Source organism: Notothenia rossii (assembly GCF_949606895.1).
Source record: "Notothenia rossii genome assembly, chromosome: 1".
Taxonomy (NCBI): Eukaryota; Metazoa; Chordata; class Actinopteri; order Perciformes; family Nototheniidae; genus Notothenia; species Notothenia rossii.
In genome coordinates this window covers 34,436,380-34,453,639 of record NC_136912.1, presented here as the reverse complement: position 1 = coordinate 34,453,639, position 17,260 = coordinate 34,436,380, and the positions used below count along the sequence as shown (strand labels likewise).

Sequence of the window (17,260 nt, the reverse complement as noted above, 5' to 3'; positions counted from 1 at the left end):
CAAATATCTCAAAAGATACAAATTCAGAATGCTCACTCACACATCTCTGCTGCGTCTCGTGCGACAAAACGACTGCTTTACATCAGTCGACCTGAAAGACGCGTATTTCCACATAAGACAACAGGGTATTCGCCTGGGAACTTATCTGGACAATTGGCTCCTTCTCGCACAGTCGGAGCAAGAGGCTATTACGCAGACGAATGTCCTCGTAAAACACCTGCTCGACGTGGGTTTCGTAATAAACACAGAAAAGAGCATGTTGTCCCCAGCCCAGACTGTACTCTTTCTGGGCCTACACCTGAATTCGGTGCCCTTTACAGCCCGCCTGTCAGCAGAGAGAGTGAAAGCCTTCAGGGCTTGCCTCGCTCATTTCCAGCCACGCAAATATGTGACCTGCTCTATCATTTTCAGTCACATTGACCCTGAAACACATTTTGAGTTTGATACACTGTTGGAAAGATGAGATTCTTAGCTTTCTAATGATATCAATATTGTTTTTGTCCTCCAAATATTAAGCAAAATACGTCACTTTACATAATGAATGTCATCGAACCATGATTTTGAGAAAAAGGCCTTCAAAGTTTGCAGTACTTTCTTAGGTATTTATTCAAATGAACCATACCATAAAACGAATTCATCTAGAGCTGTTTGCACAAAACACACACACACACACACACACACACACACACACACACACACACACACACACACACACACACACACACACACACACACAATATACTGTTCTCTTGTTGTCACTTTCATACATCAATACATGGAACAAAGGCACTCACATACACATGCACGCCGTACCAACGTGCACTCCCGTACACTCCCGAACTCACGTGCACGTTCATCAATTTATGTATGTATTTTGGTCATGTTTGAGCACATGCTTATGCGCACACATCTATTCCCATGTACCATGGCCATGTGCACACCCAGACCACATGCACACCCGTACTCACGTGCACGCCCGTACTCACGTGCACACCCATACCCACGTGCAGAATCATCAATATACAATTTTTATGAAAAACACTATGAATAAATACTTAAATGAACTGATTGCATGTTAACCTCTAACAACATTAGAATCATTTGGCACAAAAGCTAATTTAGAGAAAGAAGCAAGCAACAGAACAGATAAATATACTACACAATATAAAAATAGCAAACAATCAACAGAGTAGCTAACAGTACTTAAAACCAATTTGAAATATATATTTACAGCATTTATAGAAGAATTACATAGTGTTGATGTATTATGCACTCTCACTCATTAAGGATGAGGTGTTAAGGGTTTGGGGCAGGTGATGTCTTTGGTTTCCTCAGTGCAGAACTCTCTGATCTTCTCAAAAAGATACCACTGCCGTTTTTCATCAAGCCCAGGGGGAGTCAGTTCAGTGGGACGTGCCTCCTGGTCAGTAAAGCACCCTGTGCGTAGCAGCATGAAGGATTCTTCTTCTTTACCTTCAAACTCCTTGGCGTAGACCACTCCAGGCTCGGCACTGGTGAAGCGTAGGTGATGGTACCTCTTGATACCTGGAAGCGGTCTGAAGCTGGGGGCAAGGAAGTTGTGCCAGTCGTCTGTTTTGACGAAGGTCTCCCCTGACTCATTGCCAACCAGCTGGGGGATGTTGACTCCAGTGACGGTACTGGACCTGACAGCCTGGCTGATGTCCTTCAGGCAGGACACTGGTGTGCGGCGGAACTGCTGCTTAAACAGGCCAAAGCACCAGTCAGGTGCAAATTTGGTGTGGCCAGCAATAAGAAAGTTGAGGGAGATATCTTCATGGAGTCCCACCATGCACCGCCAAGCAAGGTACCAGAGGAGGTATCTGTTTTTGTTCTGACCAGAGCAGTTGTCACAGTGCAGGTGAACATGTTTCTCCCCAAGCCCATACTGAGAGAAGAAGTGGTGGAGGTAGGCAATGACAGCATTGGAACCCTTGCTGCTGCAATGAGCCTCATCTATGAGGTAGTTTACCTGCTGAGGAACACCTTCACAGCAGACACCAAACAGTCCACACTTCCTGGGAACCATAAAGTAAATGGGCCCGGGCTGGAGAGGGTCACTGGGGTAGTGAACCTGTAACACCAGACCAACAGATGAATTAACTAATGAGTGATCTATACTCTAATTCTAAAAATGTGTGAATATTCATATTGTTACATTCCAAACATTCTGGATTATCACAGCATTCATCACATTCACACACCTCACCTGCTGTGCATAGTCAAAGCTGTAGTGGATGGTGATGTCTCTGCTACAGGGTTGGTTGGGTCCTAATTTGACACCCAGCTCTCTAGCTGTTTCTTTACAGCTGGCGACCATCTCCTGGTAAGCCTGACGCTCCACCCCCACGGTGCGGAGGTGTTCTTCCTGCTTCCTGAGCTTCGCTGACTTGACACAGTCGGGAAAGTTGGAGCTGCGGTAGATGGCAATGTTGTTTTTCTGACAGAACCAACATAGGTCTGTCATCGGCCTCCCAATAATGACACTGGGAGTCAGCTCCTTCCACAGCTTCCTAAATGTGCTGTTGCCAGCAGCACGGTGACCTGGAAAGGTGATTAAAGACAAAGATAGCATTGTTAGATTACTCATCATTAGTTTTCCATTGAGGTTTCCTCGTGTAAAAAAACCCCAAAAAAACAAGATTAAAATATAAGAAAATACCCACCCTTCTCCTGCATCTGAACCTTGTATTTCCGCCACACAGAGGACTTGGTCTCAGTTGTTGGTAGAACACTGATGTCCGTCCTCTTAAACCCTGGAATCCGTCCAGGAAGTGGCATGGCAAAGACATCTGCAAAGTTGGTAATGAACCGTACAATTCGCTGGATGTCTTCAAAGGACAACACCCTTTTGGTCACCACACGACCACCACGTCTTATCCTTGGGGCCAAGCCATGTTCCTTGTAGAACTTGATGATGCCTGTCAGCTTGTCTTGAGAAATTCTGGAATGGTTTAAAACATCAGTCTTTGATTGTTTTTTATGGCTTTATTTAATGTATGCATTGTAGTATATACATTGTCGTTGTATTTTTTCATTATGTAAAAGCATGTATATATATATATATTTATTTATTTATGTATTACTATTGCTGTAAATTCTGCTTCTATTCAGTTATTGTCAAACTCAGTTCAACTCATGCATGGCTTATTACCACTTCATTTGAAAATAGTAACACTACCAAAAGTGAAGTAGCCTTTTCAAAATCAAACTCACCCATGTAGAAACTTGAAAGTCTCCCGGCAGATTTTGTGCCCATCTAAGAAATAGGACGTTCTCTGCTGTTTCCGCTCCTTTTGGTGTCCTCTCTTTGCACAAGCGGTCTCTTTGGAGAGGTTTATGTTGGAGCTTATCTTTCCAAGTAGCACCAAATGCTTTTCACCTGGAAAATCATATAACATTACATAATGTGTTGTGTCAATCACTCATCACACACAACTTAAATCTTTAACGTGTAACAGAACACACAGGCCCACCCCCCACACATTGCCTATAGTATTATGTTAAACACACTCCCATACACACATATTCTATCTATTATAAAGGGTAATAATAAGTACAGGCTAGTCTGGCAGTGACTCCAGAGTAAACTGCTCTCACATGAGATAATACATTTGTAGCTGCCTATCTCTGCACATCTTTAGATAATTAGGCTGGGGCCACATGTGATTTAAGGGGTAGCCAAAAAAATATGTCTCCCCATGTGGATAAAATGTAGGGTTGAAACATTTATGAAAATGTTCACCACAATAATTTTTCAATGAGTATTAGCCAACTTTAAGTTGTAGGTGGTCATGTGAGCATTATTTTAATTGTTGTTATGTTTTTAACACTAACCCATACTCACACACACATCGTTACCACAGTCAAAGGTATTTAAATAATATAACGTTATAACGTTACTTACCATTAGTCATTTCATTCATTTGGTCTCGTCTCTTGACCATCTCCTCAGGGGTGTAACGGGTGTAACAGGGAACTCCATCATTAAATGTACAGCTACACCTGTAGTCATGGGCCCTCTCAATCTCTTGAGCGCTGTCCTCGCTCACATAATGCCGTACGGACTGAAGTGTCTCAGCCACCGGGTCGTTCAGCAGTGGTTGTTCCTCTGTGGTGTCCTCATCCTCTTCAGCATCCGTGGTCTGAGGGCTGCTGTCAGTGTCAGGGCTGTCTGACTCTAAATCGGAGCCGGATAACGGGGAAACTTCAACCGGTGCCGTCAAAAAGTAATCAGTGATCAGCTGAACCCATTGCTCATCAGAGGCTGTCCCTCTCACAATGTTGGAGTTCAACAGTCTTGCGATTTGATCTTCTCTGGAATCCATCGATCTGATTAGCGGCTAATAAATTGTCAAAGTACGGAGGAAAAATATTTTCGTTTTACTGGGTGAAGGTCGCGATGAATAATGTTGGTTTATATAGTGTGTGTGTGTGTGTGTTTGTGTATTTTGCGTTTGTGTGTATTGTGTTGGTTTCCCGGGGAAAACCCTCACAAGAAACACCGGCTGTTGTTATGCCAGCTGTGACGTTACGTTACTCCGTTCTCCGCTCGTAATGATGCCTTTACAAGCTTCAAAGTTGTATTTATCATCTGAATTTGGCAAAACAAGTTTAATATTCTGAAAGCCAAGACTTTGTTTATTTGAAATCAGATGAAAATAAACTATCACGGACTCTGCCGTGTTATTTATGATTACTATACGCTTTTCATTCATAATGTCAGCCGGAGGGAGGGGGGGCAGCGCTGCGGAAGAGCAGCGTGAGAGCTGTCATCTTCCCATTACAAGCTTCAAACATGTATTTATCGTTTGATTTTGGAAATAAAAGTTTCAGATTCTGAAAGCCAAGACGTTGTTTATTTGAAATCAAACAAAACACCAAAACCCCGAAAAACTAGTTTTTTACTCAAATCCACGTTTATTTTGAAATGAGCCGTTGCGACTTCCGACTGATTTCGATAGAGCGGGTCACATATGTTCTCTTCAGATCATGTCTGCGGTTACTGGAGCTCATGGCGTCAGCCATCCTGGTGGTATGACTGGGACACTTACACATGAGGGAGTTTCAGCGCTGGGTAGCTGCCCTCAGACTGGAACCCGCACGTCAAGGCGCGCGGAGAGTGATGGTCACTATGAAATGCGTAATGGCACTGCGCCACTGGCTGCACCCGACTTTTCTAGTACGGGGCGTGCCTATGGGTGCTGTCCTATCGCGGAAGGTGGTCACCACAGACGCATGTATGACGGACCGGGGGGGTATATACGAAGGTCGACCTGTGAGGGGTCTCTGGAGCAGAGACCTCCAACGGTCACACATAAATTATCTGGAGCTTTTAGAGGTGTTCCTCACCCTGAAACACTTTGTCCTCGTGAGGACAGACAACACGACCACAATATCGTATATAAACCGCCAAGGGGGTTTGCGTTCTCTCCAGTTACACATGCTAGCACGCAAACTGATCTTATGGAGCTGCGGATGTCTCCTCTCTCTGAGAGCGACGCACGTACCAGGAGTGATGAACCTCGGGGCAGATCTGCTGTCCAGAGGTGCACCACTATATGCAGACTGGACTCTACATCCAATAATTGTGTGTCAGCTGTGGGTGCGTTACGGCCGGGCCGCGGTGGATCTGTTCGCATCAAAAGAAAACGCTCAATTTCAGATGTTCTTTTCAATGCGCGATTTAAACGCACCGTTAGGCGTGGACGCGCTCGCGCACGTTTGGCCTCCGGTCCTTCTGTACGCGTTCCCACCCCTGGCTCTGATACCCCCAACTCTGGCCAGAGTGAGAGAACAACGCCACACACTGATCCTAATTGCTCGACACTGGCCTGCAATGTACTGGCTGGCGGAGATATATCAGCTGCTGTGCGGGCAGCCATGGCAGCTCCCGCTACGCAGGGACATACTGTCTCAGGCGGAGGGGACGATTTTTCACCCAAACCCAGAGCGCTTGGCACTATGGGCCTGGCCCGTGAGCGGTACAATCTGAATACAGTGGGACTCCCTCAGAAGGTGATAAACACTATTCAGAGTGCAAGAGCTTCCTCCACCAGGTCTCTCTATGACTAGAGGAGACCTGGAGGGTGGAGGGTGTTTGAGGAGTGGTGCCTTCAACACATCTCTTTTCAATGTCCTGTCGGGGTGATTCTATCATTTCTACAGGACCTTATTGATAAACACAGAGCTTTCTCTACGATCAAAGTGTACCTGGCTGCTATTGCTGCATGCCATGTGGGCTTTGAGGGAAAGACGGCTAGCCACTATCCCTTGGTCTGCCGTTTTATGAAAGGGGCTCGCAGGCTCCTCCCTGTTTCCAGGTCACTGGTGCCCTTCTGGGACTTGGCAGTGGTTTTAGATGGGCTCACTCGACCTCCATTTGAACCCCTGGAAGAAGCTAACATGAAACACCTGTCACTGAAGACAGTGTTGTTACTGGCTCTGGCATCTGCCAAGCGAGTCAGTGACATTCATGCACTCTCTGTACATCCTTCATGCACTCAGTTTGCCCCGGGGCAAACGAGAGTGTTGCTGAAGCCCAACCCTGCCTTTGTACCTAAGGTGGTTGGCTCACGTACCCCCATTGACATTGAGGCATTTCCTCCGCCACTGTGTTCCTCTGAGGAACAGCGGCCAAATTTGCTGTGCCCAGTTCGTGCTTTACGCACCTATATGGACAGGTCAAAAGAGTTTCGATGCAATGACCAACTCTTTGTATCCTGGGCTAACCCTCATAAGGGCAAGCCCGTTACCAGGCAACGGCTCTCCCACTGGATTGTGGAAGCGATTGCTCTGGCTTATACGAGTCAGGGTTTGCAGGCACCAACGGGCCTGCGTGCTCATTCTACTCGTGGACTGGCTACATCCTGGGCTTTGTTCAAGGGTGTTTCCATCCAAGACATTTGTGCAGCAGCGAGCTGGTCCTCACCGCTCACTTTTGTCCGCTTTTACAGGCTAGATGTCTCTGCTCCAAGTGTAGCCCGCGCAGTGCTGGGCCCCGTGTTGAGACAGGGTCTTACCTGTTAAGTTCTGGTTGTTTTGGTGATTTTCGAGATAAGCATGTCTAGCAATACGGGAGTTTCAATATCCCATAGTGAGACATTGAACGGAGTGTTATGAATGAGAACTATAGGTTACTTACGTAACCCCAGTTCTCAGAGTAACATGAAGTGAGATGTCTCACCAGAAGGCCCTTCTTGCTAAGGCGAAGCGAGAAGAGGTGCTTATTTTGAATGACGCTGCGACGTAGCGCAAGCTACTTAAAGGGTGGGTGGATTCCCTGACGTAGACGTCAAGATCACCAGCCAATCAGGATTGGCGTAATGAGATTGAGGCTTCTGTTTGCATACGCGTTGAGGCGCATCCCATAGTGAGACATCTCACTTCATGTTACTCTGAGAACTGGGGTTACGTAAGTAACCTATAGTTCTTTTTGTATTCATTTAAATGCACTTTGTAATGTGTCTGGGTAAAATCTGACCAAACGTATGATTTGTTTTGCTCTAGTACTACTACCTCTTTTTGTTACATTGGAGCTCTTTAACTGTTTGTTAATGCACTTTTTGATGTGCGTGTGTCATATGTATCCAATTTTATTTTGTATGTGAGGACATTTATTAAGACTGCTATTATTGTATTCAGTTAAATGCACTTTGTGATGTGCCTGGTTCAAAAAAAATAACCTGAATGTTTGACTTCTAAAGCAAACAAATGTAATGCTACAACTGTGCACTTTTTTTTATGCACTTTGAGATGCCTCAGATTCTGTTAAATTAATGCTAATTTGTTGTGTTTTTATGCACTTTTTGACGTACCTTTGTTAGATGAACAATGAATACAAATTACATGTTTTTCATCGCAGTAATATGTGTTGGTTTAAAATGTGTCATTACCCGCTTTTTACAGGCCGCTGAATGTCTGGCCCAGCTGAATTTTTTTGTTATAAAATCTGGCCCAACTGAATGTGTAATTGAATAGCCCTGGTTTAGGACTACACCATGTGCTCTGTTTGACAAGCCCCGTGATTCATTCTCAAGCTCTGTGATTGGTTGACCTCCAACTGAATTCCATTCATTCCAATGGCTGGCGTCTATGTGACGTGATCTTCAAATTTCTCCCTGCAGAAAAAAAAACATGGCCGAACTTCGTTTTATTCTCGGTGGAAAATGCCTATTTTAAAGTTAGTTTGGCGATTAAAATGCGTTTTGATGTCATTTGATGTGAGAAATATGAGTTGTTATTTCAGATTATGTTTGCAGTGGATGTAAATGATCTATAGTTTGCTAGTTATTATGAAGATTATTTTAGGAAATTGTGTCCATACAACGTTTTCATTGTTACGAAGGTGGTTGCTCGGGACGAAACAAAGTTTGGCCATGTTTTTTTAAATTTGAAGATCACGTGACATAGACGCCAGCCATTGGAATGAATGGAATGCAGTTGGAGGTCAACCAATCACAGAGCTTGAGAACTAATCACGTGGCCTGTCAAACAGAGCACATGGTGTAGTCCTAAACAATAGCTGGGGACTCTGGGTAGTGTAGTGTCTTTTGCCATCATTGACTCAGAAAAAATATTTGTTTCTCCGAATCGAAGGGGAAAAATACAAAAGCATTGCACACAATTTAAACCAATGAATGTTGTGTAATTAACAAGGATAATCTGGTGTTTTTTAGTCGATGAGTATTGCAGATATCACTGTAAAATCAATCAATCAAAGTAAGGGGAATACTTACTTCCGGGTGTACAATTCTCCGTTATCCAATGGGAATGGACGCTCACATTGCCTTTAAGGGCAGCCGACACAAACGAATGCCGTGCTTCCATGAGCGTCAAATCCCGCCGCAGATGGGAATACATTGCAATCAGTTGAAAGCTATTTGCATCCCTTTATGAAGCTGAAGGAGGCTAGGAGCGTCACAACTGCACGCCACGGGACCCTGACCAAGCATCGCTCCAGGACGATTATGGAGTGAGAGTGTGTTGCCCAGGGGCCCGTTTAATACGGGGGCTCGGTACCCATCCCTAATCACACATGACAAAGAAGGAAACGTAAAGTGGTCGCAAACAACAATGGCGGACAAGGACAATTTGTGAATGAATTCTGCCTTTTGTAAGCTGAATTTATCAATAAATAACACGTCAAGGACGATCGGACGTGTACTTTTTCGCACACTGGTATATTATTATTTGGTTTTGCATGGGATACAAACAGCCTTCTTTTTGGTGAAATTCCAGTGTTGTGTGACCCATCCATTTAATCCCACCCCCTCACTAGACATAGTAACCCTAACCCTAACTCCCACTGGCTACATTTAGAAACATATTTGGAGACTTATTATACCCCTGTTTTACTTTTTAGTGTGTTTCCTTTCCCAGTGTGTTTTATACAGTAGGTTGTTGTGCATTCAATAGTTCCTTCCAGAGGGACTTTTTTCTCCCACAAACTACCCCTCTGCCTGAAACCTCTCCATTGGTATCCTTTGTTTAATTCCGTTTCATGGTGACATCCCTATGTAACACTTCAATTGCCTCCAACAGCTCTTCAATATATTGTTCGTGATATGCTAAGGGTCTCTAAAAAGCTGTCATATGAACTTACTAGAGGTATGTGACATTATTGAATACTTTGAAATCTAGTACAGAAGCCTTAAAAAAATCAAATGATGGATTTAAACAACAATAAAATGTGCTCCCCTTTTTATAATGGCCCCTTCAAAATCAATTACAATTTTCACCAGATTTCGCCCTAGAAAGCACTGTATGCACAGTCACCTGTGGCACATTATCCTAGTCACCTGGCCATTTGCTGGCACTAGTGCATTATCACTTTTATTTATGGCTCTCTCTTTGCAATAAGATGAAAGTTCCCAGTAAACGGAAAAGAGAAAAATCCAAAGAAACTCGGCCAATACGAGCACAGTGTGTGTGTCCGTGTGTGTGTATGTGTGTATGTGTGTGAGAGAGGCAGACCAATTTAAAGGTCACTGTCACAATGAGGCCTACTAAGGAGTGTGTACCGCACACAGCCTGACCCAGCATAAAACCAAGGCAATTAAAGCCCGGCCACGGACAGGGGAATCGACACGGCGCAGCAGTGGAGCGATCCAACATGGCCCCGCTCGCGCACAGTAAACAGAGTCTGAGGCGACTGGCAGTGAGAGAGGGGAATAGGTTATGCAAATGACCCTGGCCTCCGACAGAAGGGAGTCAATGGAGTTCCTCCACGCTGACGGGTGCAGAAAGTTAACTACACAAACAAGTCACTGGAGCTCTGAACCAATTCTCTCCTTCCCTCCCTGTCTCTTTCTACAGCCTGACTTTTCTTAACTGAGTGCGCTCTCTGCATATCTCTCCCTACTGATGGTAGAGTTTTGACCTGGATAAAAAAGACGTTTGGCAAGCATATAATTGCACCTTTGATTTTGGATTCCACAAAGCATTTCACATGTTCAAGTGCACGTTCACCCTAAGATTCCACATCTCATGTCTCTGGTGACCGAATCAAATCCCTCTGTATTCCATTCAACCCAAACCACCTTGTTATCTTCGCTTGTAGTCTGTGGATGACTTAAGACGGAGCGACAGGGCGGCTGGGTATATGTGGGTATATTTTCATGCCATTCTGGTGGGAGAGACTTGGCCTGGTTTTCAAAGCCTGCTTCCAGATGGTGGGAGCAACTTGCAAGGCACAGGAGGAGAGAGAAAAAAAAAAAAAAAAAGCTTGACTCCATAATGCCAAGACCAGATGAGAAGATGTAACCCAAATCACACACACTCGTTGACACACACACAGAAACCAATCTTGCATCCTGATCACAACTTCAAAGACCTCTTAAAAAGATGTTCTTCTCCAGGAGCCGACGATACGCTGAGGCATGCTATTGTTGAAATCCGAACAAGACCTTCTGTTCATCCCACTTAGAGCATACATTACAGTTGGAACACAAATGCATTAGTAGGAACAACACAGTACATTTTCTCTTTACATGTATGGTAAATATCATCTGTTCATAACTACCCAAGTGCTTTTTCCTTTTTAGATAAGGTTCTATTAAAGGAACGGTATGTTTTAGAACCAGGTTATGTAAGTATTCCTCTGTGGGAATGCGTGTATACAGTGAGCTGTATATATTCAGTATAGCCTCTCCTTCCTGAATGTGTTTTATTTGTGAAGCTTAGTCTATCCACACTGGAAGGATAGGTTGTAAATGTTTCTATAATGCATTGAATCCAATTGAGGGGAATTTCCCTGCAGTTTTTCTGTTGGAAAAAGTTACAGGTAGCAAGTGCCAAACATCAGCTATCCTGTACACATACGCAGATTGTCCATACACATTAAGGACCAGGGCTTGGATTTGAGGATTATTTTAGTTTGGCTTCGTAATCCTAACTGTCTTGAAGTTTCAGAAAAGTAGTCATTGACAAAAGGCCCTTTCATACACAATGCAAAGTCCCCACTGTGCTCTGAAACGCATTATTTTCATTGGCTTCTGCAGCGCCATTGTCTTTGTGTCAAAAAAGCTTAGTGTAAAGTTTGGGCGGCATACTCTTACAAATACCCTCGTGGCCAATAGATACAGCGTAGCTATCCCGAGCCACCAGGAAGTCAGCCCGGTTTTGATGCAAATGTTTCGTAGTGGTCACACGTTGGTAATATAACTTTCCTGTCAGTTTGTGATGTCATTGGGCCTCATCCTTAGCTCATTACATTTGTTTAATGTGTTGAAAGACACATCTGGAGTTATTATGCCTATCCATTCATTTGAATGAGCCAAGACCAACCGCCCGTGACACAATAGGTTGGAGGTTGGGCTTAAGGAAAACACAAATATGCATGCTCTTTAGGCCCGGATCCCGAGATAATCCGGGGTTTTTGTACCCTAGGGTCAGGCCATTTTGGTTTTATGCGCCACTGAGCAATTTCTATGGGAATTAATAGAGGTAAGGGTCCCACCTCCAATGACATACTAATTTCCCTTGATATATATGTAAGCCAAGCATGGGAGGGAAATTGACAAATGACTCAACACAAGTTTGAGCTTGTATTGAGATCTCATGGGGAAGGACTGCTATGGAAACTTAGGCATAGTAGTAGGTAGCGTGTTGTGAAAACTTTACTTTGTAGCACTTTAGTATTAATGGTACAAAAATACATCCACTTTCTGTGTTACCTGTTCAGAAAACAGAATAACAGTCCTGCTATAATATTTAATAACTAAAACAGATTGATGACAAATGACAGGAACATTTTTGTTACTGATTAGAGTAACATAAGTAAAACTTTACCAAAGCAGATCACAAGAGGCCAATCAATTTAATGAGTAACAATGATGGGAATCACATGCTGTGGTCTGCACAGTCACCAGATCCTAACCCAGCTAAACCACAGTATGTTTTTTTGGTCATATTTGTAATTCTTTAACAACTTCCCCCTTCAGATATTGTTTCTAATTCAAAATATAATTTAGCTTTTTTTCAATGCCAAAATTACATTTGGCAACTTGTTTGTAGAAATAATTGAACACAGGGGAACTTTGACTTTTGCTAAATTAGGTAATGGCTTGTAGGAGGAACACAATCATTAACGTTTTTCTCAGTTGCACAATCGTTGAGAGTAAAAATCTGTATCCTAAGCGCTGTGCAATCCACAGCTCAACTGTATTGCAGCCAACATAAGATGTAGAAAAAGAGCTAGCAAGTGCTCGTATAGAGGATGTAAGGCTGGATGGATGTGTACAATAATAATACTAAGTTAGCCCAGGACCACTGCTTTTATCCCCTGTGAAACCAAATAGTCAACCATGGACTTATTTCTATTTATCTACTTTAAAATTCTTTATTTGAAACAAAATCATGATATTTTTCTAAATAATTGTGTTGCCTTTAATATAACCAAAAAGCTTTGTTAAAATTCACAGCACGCTAATTATATTTCTCCGTCCATATGTGCCGAATTTATAGATAAAATGTAATAAATTAATTTAGCTTTTTTGTATTATTCAAGCCTTTACTGCTACATGTCAAGCTCTGAGAAATCCTGATAATTGAACATTGCCAAAAAATGTGACTATTAAAACTGGTTTTCAGTTTTGGAGGATATTTAACTTCATTATTCCATTATTCCATTAGTCTCAATAGGAATGACATGCATACGCGTAATGTAAACATTTTATCTCATGCTCACACAGTTTCTTTCATCAGACTGGAATGTATCCAGCAACAAGAAAGGCACAGTTGGGGAAGTGATACACTTGTTAATGGAGTTATATACGTTTGACAGAAACCTTTATGGCACTAAAAGGCCACATACTGTGATCATGAGAATGCTCATTGTGAAGGAAAACTGCCTGTCAAAAGCCTGTGTACATTTTCTTATCAAAAAACACTTTAATAATCCTCTACTTTTCGTCCAACTGCCACTTACTGCCACTCCCAAAAAAGACTGACATGTGGAATGTTTTCTCCCCACTTCAACAGATCTCATGCACTCATTTAAAACTCATGACTTTGCTGACTGCTGGTTAAGCGGGCCTTTGTTGGCGGAGTTAGCCAGCATATGGTGAGCCAGACAGCTTAGACCCTAGTTTGTCCAGTACAGGAGTACAAGTCAGGTCAAGCAGCCCAAACACAAAGATTGTGCTAATATGACCTCAGGAACAGATGATCTGAACTTGCGTGCACCCCTTACACCCCCCTCCCGTCACACACTCTCACACTCACACACACACAATGCACAAGATGAGGTGTTGTCTTCAGCATTGTGTACTTAAACCAAACACAGGTTTTGTCAAATGTAAGATTCTGAGTCCTGAAGTGAACCTTTGTTTCCACAGATCAGACAAATCGGATGAGGCGGGCAATTTGGTTTAAAGTCGTCTTAATGCTGGTTTAGGATAAAACACCTTTAAATGTATGTGTGTCTACAAGTGTCTCTCTTTAAGGAATTGATTATATTAACTAATTGCATTAGTTAATTGCGGTCTATTGCTAAGGTAATTAAAGATTACATTGCAATTGGATGACTTTATTTTAATATGCCTTTGTGAATTACAAATTAATCTACATTATTATGTTTGCACGTGCACTCCCACACTGGAGCAATGGAAATGTGTTCATTGCTCTCCAGTACAGAGACAATAGAGAACAGTTCCAATCAAAGGAGCTCATTGCCATTGGATTTCCTCTATTTGTTCAGTAATTGGATTAGAACAAACAGATGATTACTGAATCCAGTCAATGGACTGTCTGCCACTTACAGTAACACTGTGTACGCTGTCCGTTCACCACACACAGGCCTATTAACGACCAATGGATGGCAGAAGACTTCTGAGTTGTCAATCAACTCAAGGCTGCGGCTGATAGCTAAGACTTTAAGGACCTTTGGAATGGAAGTGAAGCCAGGTTGCAATCTTCTGAACGTAAAGCGATCAGGGAGAGCGGATGACAGCATGATTGCAGATTATATGATGTGACATCAGGTGAAGGTTGTGTCTGGCCGAAGTCTCACTGACCTACATGGTGCTGTTAAGGCCTTATCAAGATGATGTGATAATTATTTTCCAATAATATTTGATTTGATTTGTCTGGTGCCGGTGACTGATTGGACAATCACTAGGGTGTTGCACCATTGGGCAAATTGCTTTCAGATCATACACTCTTAAGTTTGGCTGGCTGAAAATCTTTTAGTCACTTTCAGAATGATGAATTAAAGGGGGGATATTCTGCTAATTTTCAGATTCATATTTGTATTTTTCGCCATTTAAATGCACAAATATATATAAAACACTACAGGAAAGGGAAAACACCAAAAAGCTTAAAATGGCCGCTTTAATATATGTAAGACTGCTAGATCTCGCAATAACTTTTTTTATGAGAAAAATAACCTACCATACACAGTTTAATTGAAACAAGTGAATACACAGACATATATTTCTATCTTTGGTATCTACTACATAGCCTGATCAGAAGTTAAGTTGGCTTCAGAAATTGTAAGATTCAAACACATCTGCGACTTGAAAGTGACTGAAACTAATATCAAACTCAGCTGTACTTGATTTGAGGAAGTCTCGTACATTACAACCTCTTACTATTATGTCTGTTGTCAAAGCATTCACGTAATTTATTATCAATTCATAGCTCTGCTGTGAGAGGGCTTTGTCTTCATTTCTATTCAAAGTTGGCTTCTGTGTTCAGCAAGGCAAATACAGCTGAGCCGAGAGACTCCAGCCTCTCCTCATTTAGCTCTGTATGACAAAGGGAGATGAGTTGCATTTTCATTTGCATTCATTATTCCTCCTCCGTCCCTCTCCCCCTCTCTTCCTCTCACACTCCGTCCTTGCTATTAAAATCTGTGGGTATTTTTGTTCCCATTAAATGAATTATACCCATTACTCTCCCTGACATCTCTGCATTGAGTGTGTGCGCCCCGATTTAACATTGTTCTAATTCCTCTCACTATTATTGCAATAAAACATTCATCATAATAATTAACCATTTTGACATCTAATTTAAGCTAATTAATTTGAGAGAAAGAATGCTTGTGTTATATGGAGCTCCGTGAATTGCCATGAAACTTTTGCTAATCACAGAGACAGAGATGAGCTTTGATGAGTTTCAGTGTTGTCTGAAAGAAACATACACATATGCTCACACATATTACACGAGCAGTGTTGGGCAAGTTACTTCCAAAATGTAATACATTAAATATTACTTATTAGGCCTACTGTCTTTTTTAAATAATAAGTTATATTACAATATTACTGTCTCTGAAATGTAATGAGTTACACTACTTTTATATTACTGTTGAGTTACTTTCACCAAAATAACCGCAAAATAATGGCTAGGTATTTTAACCCTCCTGTTGTCCTGGCGTCAAAAATGACCCCAGGACAACAGGAGGGTTAAATGCTAGAATGTAGTTTAGTGCAGCAACTGCCCTTAAGGCTACTAACAACTTTTATTACAATGCTTAGTTGAATACTCGATTCTGATTGGTCAATTCCATTGCTAAGGAGGATCAAGAAAGAGAAAGTAAAAGAGGGTAAAAGATGAAGTGCTGGACGTCAGATAAATGAACAGAAGAAGACACACAAGAAGTAAACACTAACAGGAACACGGTATGGGCTCTGCAGTGTGTAAGGACTTGTTAGTGGATCCGAAACTGTGAACAGAGTTCACAAAAAAAGTTGTCGTTGTCGCAGTTCCAGCCGTTTTCTTTTCTTCTTTTTTCTTTTTCATAGCGGAAGAAATACGATAATTTTACGTCAATAAAATGATTTCAATTAATATTGGGAGTCGATTCCTTAGTTTGTTTAGTATCTGGCCATGTAATAAGTGGGATAATGTGCAGCGACTTGGTCATAATGGGGAAAAGAACACCCTTCAGGCTCATTAAGATCAGCCTGACTGATTACGTAAAAACCAGGTTTACTAATCTACCGGCACCATTTTTCTCTGTCTCGTGATGTTATTGAATTCTTAAAAAATAAAACACCATATAATTTCGGGTTAGAATGAGTTACTGCGAACTGTAACGGGTAGTATATTACCCAAATTGCATTAGTAACTTTGCTGTAACAAAGTAATGTAATACATTACTGTAACTCCGTTACTTTTGTAACGTGTTTCACCCAACACTGTTCACGATTCACCTGTCCATTAAAAGACAATGACAGTTATCTATCTTGATAATGGCAGTAATGGCCAATGCTAGCGAGGATAGCCAGGGGTGGCCATTCTTCTGTATGCCAACATAATAATAGACACTTTACTGAAATGCTCTATTTTTAGATTATTAGCACTTTAAACTATCTTCATGGAGGCAATCTAACATCTCTTTCCAAAATCAGGCTATTGGTTTTCTTCGTATTGCTCTTCGGTTATGAATCCCTTTAGGCGGCACATTGATATACTACAATTTGCGTGTCTTTGCTCTTTGAATTTGACCAAAAGCTTTTTTTGTTCCGAAAAAGACACGAATATTGATATTGGCACATTGTTTTCTTTATGATGAGGCAAACTCTTTTGGATTCATGTATTGCATCTCATCTCTAGCCCAGTCAATATATCATTATTTTTGCTAGGTTGTTGGCACTGAAAGGGGTACCCGGTGCAAAAATGATTTAGTAGGGCTTTCAAATCGATTCATCTGGAAAACGCGTTCAAAAGTGAACGCAAACTCTACCAGATTTGACCCTAACTTTCTCCCGTAATTCCAGCCTGAATGTTTACAACGAAT

The 17,260-nt window shown here is 42.1% G+C and overlaps 1 protein-coding gene across 1 annotated transcript; it reads right to left on the bottom strand.

Moving 5' to 3' along the window:
- Positions 1–940: 940 nt before the first annotated feature.
- On the bottom strand, positions 941–4,987 carry LOC307022798 (uncharacterized protein). Its single transcript, XM_079655690.1, has 4 exons — positions 3,235–4,987; positions 2,685–2,962; positions 2,228–2,562; positions 941–2,092 (listed from the first exon to the last, which is right to left on the bottom strand). Exons 1-4 carry the CDS (start codon positions 3,417–3,419, stop codon positions 1,283–1,285), a joined length of 1,608 nt encoding a protein of 535 aa, XP_079511816.1. The 5' UTR covers positions 3,420–4,987; the 3' UTR covers positions 941–1,282.
- Between the last annotated feature and the right edge of the window lie 12,273 nt (positions 4,988–17,260).